The sequence below is a fragment of the Gekko japonicus genome, unplaced genomic scaffold (assembly GCF_001447785.1).
Source record: "Gekko japonicus isolate JY-2015 unplaced genomic scaffold, Gekko_japonicus_V1.1 scaffold3305, whole genome shotgun sequence".
Taxonomy (NCBI): Eukaryota; Metazoa; Chordata; class Lepidosauria; order Squamata; family Gekkonidae; genus Gekko; species Gekko japonicus.
The window spans coordinates 108,886-116,515 of NW_015163188.1; the positions used below are offsets into that span (position 1 = coordinate 108,886).

Here is a 7,630-nt window from a genome sequence, read left to right on the forward strand (position 1 = left end):
TCTTCTGTGTGGCCTGCCGAGATTTTGCCGGGGGGTGGGTGGGGTGGGAGACACCGCAGGGCGGGCGCCCCCCCACCCCCGCCCCGCCCGGTGGCCTCCCTTGCTCCCCCAGGTCTTTCGGAAGACGTGGTCCAGGGCCCTTCCGGGGCCTCCGCTCTGCAGCGGCCTTACGATTGCCCCACCTGCCGGCAGCAGCTGCTCCTGACTCCCACGGAAATCCTGCGCCACCGGAAGCAGCATCAGGCGCCACCGGAAGGGTGACGAGTCCTGGGTGGGCCACAGCCCTGGCCTCCCCTCCCCTGTGCAGGACGTGGCAGAGTCTGGCACCGAAGGACGCGTGGTGGGGGATCCTGCACTGTCGGAAGAGAGGGTGCCTCCCCCCTGCTCCCCCCACTCCCAGGACTCCCCTTGTGGGGACAGCCGAAGGTCTCCCCCCCGCCCCCCCCACCCTCTACCCCTGGGGGACTGGGAAGACAGATTCCCCGTCCCGGGAAGGGCTTCGTAGAGTCGGTTCTCGTGCCCCCCCCACCCTGTGGGGTTGGGTTTTCACCTCTCGTGCTGATAGGTCTTGGCCTCTAGGTGGCAACCTTGCCCCATCCTGGCATGGGCTGGCTCTCTGCAAGGGGTGGGTGTGTGTTCAAGTCCCACAGATGGGGCGGGGCCTCTGTGCCAGGGGGCCTGCCTCCCTGCCTCTCCCGAAACGCCTGGGCCTTCTCAGTGCCCTTTTGTTTGGGGTTGGGGGTGTTCCTAGAGAGTGCCCCAGTATGCCCCCCCACGCCTGCACACCGCCTGTTCAGGCCGGCGTGAGTGCAGCCGGGGAGTGGCCTGGGTTATGATGCCGCCGCGGAGACTTCCTTGCCAGGGGTCTCTGGGGCCGAGGGTCTCTCCTCGGCAAACCCACCAGCCCTCTGCTGTGGGTCTCCCCTGTGGGGCTTCTGTGAGCCGTTCACGAGGAGCCGCCCTTTCGTGCCTGGCGAAGGCCGCCACCCAGCCCAGCAAGCCCCTCCCCCAAGGTGGACCACCAGGAGTGTGGGGGGGGGACAGCGGGGGAAGGGCTTTGCCCCGGGGGCTGCTGTCAAGGCAGGTTGGGGGGGCTGGCAGGAGACGGTCCAGCGTGGAGGGTGGGGGCCCTGGCAGGATCCACCCTTGGCTCTCAGCTGGTGGGGGGGGGTCACGCCTGGGTTGCCACGGTGAACTGGACTCTGGCCAGGGGGGCCAGGGGGAGCTTCGCCCCAGGGGGAAGTCCTGGCTGCTCACGAGAACCCCCCCCCTTTGCCTGTCGTGCCCCAGCCCTTCGGGGGCTCCCAGATGCCGTCAGTGTGTCGCTGGGGAAGAAGGTTGTGTGTGTGCTGATCTTCCTTGGCTTTAAAACAACATTCTGGAACGAAACGCTTCCTGTCCCTTTCAGTTAATCTGTTTCTGTTGATTAAGGTGAAAGCTGAGTTATGGGGGCACGTGGGTGAGACGTCGTGTGCCAGTCCCAGCTTGACGGGGGGGGGGGCGGGAAAGGGGGCGCCACTGCCATGCCCAGGCCCTCGGCACCAACCCACCACCCCAAATCCCCCCCTGCCCTGGGTTCCAGCCTCAGACCCCAGAGAGTGGGTGGTCTCCACGGCAGGCCGGAGCCAGAGACCTTTGCTCTCCCTCTGTTGATTTCTCCTTCCATCTTTCTCGTGAACGGCCACTGCCGCTTGGCCGGGGCTGCCGAGCCCTTCGTGTGGCCTGGCCCCCCGGGAGCGCACGCCAGTGTGGTGGCTGTGGGGTGTGTGTGTGTGTGTGTGAGTGTTAAGGATGAGAGGGTGTCGGCGGCCACAATCCCTGCGTGTGTCTGCAGGCAGCGGGCAGGGGGCGAGAGGGGAACTCAGTCTGGCTGCCGACTGTGGCGCGAGGGGCGAGCCATTCGCCGTGGCCTCTGGCAGAAGCAGGACGGGTGTGGGGTCTGGCCCTGAAGGGGAGGTCTCTGGCTCCTCGCCCTGCCCATCGGATGGGTGAAGCTCTGGGGGGGGGGGGCTGTTTTGCAGCCCGTTCTCCATTAGGCAGATCCCTCCTCTTCAGTCAACAGAGTGGCTGGCTAAAGGGGGGGGGGGCTCCTGGAGCTCTGGACCCACTGGTGGTGGACCTCCCGAGGGCCCCTGGTATTTCTGGCCACCGTGTGACACAGAAGAGTGCTGGACGGGAGGGGGTCCCTGGCCTGATATCCAACACTGGGGCTCCTCTCTTGTGTTCTCAAGCGCCCTCAGCCCTGCCACTGGGAGGTGCCTCTAGGAGAACGGTTTCAGTCATGGAAGGAGGTGTAAAGGCAGGCGCCCCAGGCCTCTCCCCCTTTACACAGCGGGTGAGGGCATGTCCCCCACCGGGAGAGACGAGGGGACAGCAGGCGAGCAGACAGGGGGAGGGATGGGGGGGAGGTGCCTCCCTCGACTGGCAGGCTGTGGTGGTGACCTGGCTGGGTGGCCTCTGGGCCCAGGCGTCACTGCTTTCCCTCTCCTGGGCCGGGTCTTCTGCTCCCGCGGCCCCGCCTCCATCGATTCCTGCCCGGGCACCCATCCATCCAGGGCCCTACGTCAGAGTCTGATCCGGCACACATCGAAACCCCTCAGCTGCCAACCAGTGTTCCCTCTCAGCTGAGTCATGTGTGAGCCAGCTCACAGTTTTTTAGTCTCCAGCTGACACATTTTTGTCTGAGCTCGGGAAGGAGGGGGCTCCAGAGCAAACTACTTTAAGCAGTAGCCAATTTGCTGGCTCACAACGTTCATGCCAGGAGCTCACAAAGTCGGATTTTTGCTCACAGGAAGACTCCGCAGCTGAGAGGGAGCAACACCGCAGGGCTGCAAGTTCTGCCCTTGCCCTCCGTCTCCACCACAATCCATTCTCCTTGGGCCGACCCCTCCAGGTCTGAGCCAACTCCCGCTGCAAAGGAAGCCTCATCTGGGGAGACTGGAGAAAGGAGACCCCCCCTCCCCCAGCTGGGGTCTGGTGGGAAAAGGGCGGCCATCTTGTGGAAACTGCTGCTGCTGCTTCCCTGGGCCTGGTTCCTTGCAGTGGCCAGCATGTCTCTGGCTGTGGGGCAGTCCTGTAGGGCCAAGCCTTCACACGGGGACAGAGTGAGGGTGAAGTGGAGGGGGGCTTCGGCCAGGCCTGAAAATGCAGTGATGGACCCCCCTCGTAAGAACATGAGAGAAGCCAATGCTGGATCAGGCCAGTGGCCCATCCAGCCTGACATTCTGTGTCACACAGTGGCCAAAAGTACCAGGGGCCATCAGGAGGTCCACCGGTGGGGCCAGAACTCCAGAAGCCCCTCCCACTGTGGGGCCCCCCCCCCAAAGCACCAAGGATACAGTACATCCCTTGCCCCAGACCGAGAGTTCCTATCTATACCTTTGTGGCCAAGAGCCACTGATGGACCTCTGCTCCAGATGTTTATCCAACCCCCTCTTGAAGCTGTCTGTGCTTGTAGCCGCCACCACTTCTAGCAGCACTGAATTCCACGTGAATTACTCTTTGAGTAAAGAGGGACTTCCTTTGATCTGGTCTAAACTTACTGCTCCTTCTTGTATCGTGAGAAAGGGACAAAAGTACTTCTTTCTCTACCTTTTCTATCCTGTGCATAATTTTGTAAACCTCGATATGTCACCCCTCAAGTGTCGATTCTCCAAGCTAAAGAGCCCGAACCTCTTTAAACCTTTCTTCACAGGGAAATTGTTAATCCTTTTAATTGTTTTAGTTGCCCTTTTCTGCACCTTTTCCAATGCTGTAATGTATTTTTTGAGCTGCGGTGGCCAGAACTCTAGACAGTATTCCAAATGAGGCCGCACCATCGGTTTCTACAGGGGCAGGATGATACTGGCTGGGTTGTTTTTAATCCCCTTCCTAATAACCCCCGGCATAGCATTTGGCTTTTTTATTGCAGTCAGGCACTGAGTCGACATCTTCAGTGAGTTATCTACCATGACTCCAAGATATATCTCCTGGTCAGTCTCCACCAGTTTGCACCCCATCAACATATATTTATAGTTAGGATTTTTGGCTCCAGTGTGCATCACTTTGCCCTTGCCCACGCTGAACCTCATTTGCCACGTGGACGCCCACTCGCCCCCATCCTCGGCAGATCCCTCTGGAGCGCCTCACAGTCCTCTCCCTGATTCTCACCGCCCTGAACAACTTGGTGTCATCTGCAAACTGAGCCACTTCACTGCTTACTCCCAACTCCAAATCATTAGTGAGCAAGTTAAAAGGCACTGAACCTAGTGCCGAGCTCTGCTGCACCCCACTGCTTTATCACCCTCCTCCACTGTGAAAACTGCCCATTTAGACTCTCTCTCTCTGTTTCCTGTTAACTAACCAGTTTTTAATCCACAGTAGGACTTGTCCCCTTATACCATGACCAAGGCTCCCTCTGAGCTGTGGAGTCTTCTTGTGAGCAGAAATTCTACTTTATGAGCTACCGGCATGAAAGTTGTGAGCAGGTGATTTGGCTGCTGCCTAAATTAGTGTGCTCTCTGGAGCCCCATCCCTTCCTGAGCGGAGACAAAAATCTGTGAGCCGGAGGCTAAGAAACTGTGAGCTTGTTCTCACAGTGACTGAGCTTAGAGGGGACACTGAGCTTAGACTCCTGAGTCTACTGAGGAGCCCCTGATGAGGAACTTTATATCAGAAGGTTTCTGGAAGTCTGGGTGGGCAGCATCTATGGGGTCACCCTCGCCCACGTGTTTGTTCCACCCCCTCAAAGACCTTTAAAAGGTTAGTGAGACAAGATCTTCCCTGACTTGAACCCGTGCTGATTCTTCCTCAGTAGCTTTTGCCCGTCGATGTGCCCCACTGATTCTGTCTGTCGGCCCTCCAGATGCCTGCTTTCCTTGCTCTGGCTCTGCCCCACTGGGGCCGACAGAGGCGCTGGGCGGGGCTGGCCTTCCGTTGCTGTCCTGTGGTTCCCGGAAAGGCAGCTTAAAAATCCAGGCAGGTGTGGGGGCCAGCTGTGGCTGAGGTGCTCTTTCTGGCTGCTGCTTCCAGAGTGGCAGAGCCCCACCCTAGGTGGGGGAAGAAGACACACTTCCGCCCACTCTCGTCTTGGCCCCCTCTGGCTCCGGCCTGCCTTCTGAAAAGGGGCCGTGTGTGCGTGCGTGTGTGCCTAAGAGGCCCCGCCCAGCCAGGCTAGGGATGCTTTTACTGGGCCCAGACTGGCTTGTTCCACAAAGGTGTTTCTTTGCAGCCTTGCACGTCACCCCTGAGACGCCGCACCCCCTCTTTGCCTTCTTTTACAGCTGGAAATGCATCTTGTTTTGAATTTCGGTTTGGCTCAAAGGAGTCTGTCTTCCCGTTTCCCAGGTCACCTCAAATTTTAGATTGCACCTCCTAAAGTGGATGGGATGTTGCCAGGTGGCTCCTTCATTGCATCGCTTCTTCAGGGGAGGAAGTGAAGCTGCACCCAAGATTATTATTATTATTATTGTATGGCGCTGTGTGCAGTGTAGCCAGGAGAGCCTAAGATTGTCTGGCAGCCAGAAGTTCTAGCTCTTTTAGCGTTATGCACCACTAGGTGGCGAGAGAGACTTGTTTTTAAGGCAAGAGGTGTTTCAGACGTGGTTTACTATTGTCTGCACCTCTGCGTCCCGAACCTGGTATTCCTTGGAGGTCTCCCTTCCAAATGCTAGCTAGGGTTGACCCTGCTTAGCTTGCGTGAGACTAGCCTGGGTCGTCCAGGTCAGGGTGCTGCACCAAGAGAGAAGGGGGCATTGCCCCCTCCCCGATGTCGTGAGCCTTCACGTCTCCATCCCCCCCCCCCCGGGAGTATGTCCGTCCCATTTCTCTCCTGTGCCAGCTGGGAGACATATTACGCTAAGGTAACACTTGTGCACCTCTAATTGACACTGTGAATAATTCACAGCAAATCATTCCTAGATTCAATTCAAGACACTGTATTTTCATATGATTCTGGCAAGCTGATTAAATTTAACAGAAGCATATCCTCATCTGCAATTTCTTTTCCAGCAGTTCTCAATTACTAACCCTAACCCAAACAGGCTTAGCAGTTGACATCTTAATGGCTCATAATACCTGTGTTCAATACTGGGTTCTGGACGCATTGCAGTGATCAGCTCTAGTCTATTTAGTGATTTCAGGAACACATCAAGGACTCCCAGCAAGGTTTGAGCCCTGCTTATAAGCATGCAAACACCACACCCCACACACACCCACTCCCATGGATAAGCTATTTACATTACACTACTTAGGAGCTGCGGTGGCTCAAGTGGTTAAGATGCTGAACTGCAGGCTGTGGAAGGTTGGTAGGTCAGCAGTTCGAGACCCGAGTGTGCTGCATGACGGAGTGAGCTCCTGTCTCTGGCTCCCGCTCCTGCCAACCTAGCAGTTCGAAAGCAAGAAATTGCAAGTAGATAAATAGGTGCCACTTCGGTGGGAAGGTAACAGTGTTCTGTGCGCCTTGGTGTTTAGTCATGCTGACCACATAAATGTCTTCGGACAGCGCTGGCTCTTCGGCTTTGAAATGGAACACTGCAACCCTAGAGTCGGATTCAACTGGCTTTTGAGCAAGGGAAACCTTTACCTTTTTAGACTTGTTTTTAGGGGCTGAGAGAGCTCTGAAAGAACTGTGACTGGCCCAAGGTCACCCAGCTGACTTCAAGTGGAGGAATGGGGAACGAAACCCCCCTTCTCCAGATTGGAGTCCGCCGCTCTTTCACGGCTGCACCAAAGTGGCTCTCCCACCTGGCTGCACTTACTGCATATTCACCTGGACTTTAAAAGAATTTCACACATTCTAAATGAAAGTATTTCATAGGAGTTCTATCAGTACTCCCTCCACCCAAATTTCCTTTGGGGAAGATTGGGAAAGGACCTCGGTGAAACATTTCTCTCTACAAGCACAGACAGCTTCAAGAGGGGACTGGATAAACAACTGGAGCAGAGGTCCATCGGTGGCTACGAGGTATAGATAGGAACTCTCGGTCTGGGGTTAAGTGATGCTCTGTCTTCTTGGTGCTTGGGGGGGGGGCAACAGTGGGAGGGCTTCTGGTGTCCTGGCCCCACTGGTGGACCTCCTGAGGGCACCTGGTGTTTTTGGCCACTGTGTGACACAGAGTGCTGGACTGGATGGGCCACTGGCCTGATCCAACACTGGCTTCTCTTATGTTCTCTTATGTCTGGGGCAAGGGATGCTCTGAATTATTGGTGCTTGGGGGGGGCAACAGGGGGAGGGCTTCTGGTGTCCTGGCCCCACTGGTGGACCTCCTGAGGGCACCTGGTGTTTCTGGCCACTGTGTGACCCAGAGTGCTGGACTGGAGGGGCCACTGGCCTGATCCAACAGGGGCTTCTCTTATGTTCCCTGAATTTCCCCCCATTAGTACATAAGGAAAGTGTGTGCTGAAACGCGGGAAGGACCGGGCTCTGCCCCCCTCAGTCTGGGGCTTTCTGCATCCCTCCCTCCCTGCCCGAGACAGGCTTTTTCTCATCCCAAATGGGGTGGGAGTGAAGCCCAGAAGTTTGTTACCCATCGACACACCAACAGAAACAATGATTGGATAAATCATCTTAACAGGACTGGGTTTGTTTAGGGTACCGAGAAGGAGGAGCTCAGTCGCAGTCTCTCAGCCTACCTCTCTCTCTGCCCCCCCC

The 7,630-nt window shown here is 57.1% G+C and overlaps 1 protein-coding gene across 1 annotated transcript in view; it reads left to right on the forward strand.

Moving 5' to 3' along the window:
- Positions 1 to 452, forward strand: part of DHX34 (DEAH-box helicase 34) — a 9,475-nt gene extending 9,023 nt beyond the window's left edge. Inside the window, exon 17 of the mRNA XM_015407125.1 lies at positions 113 to 452. Within this exon, the coding sequence (XP_015262611.1) occupies positions 113 to 261 (149 nt within the window). The 3' untranslated portion in view covers positions 262 to 452. The remainder of the gene's footprint in view (positions 1 to 112) is intronic.
- The last annotated feature ends 7,178 nt before the right edge of the window (positions 453 to 7,630 follow it).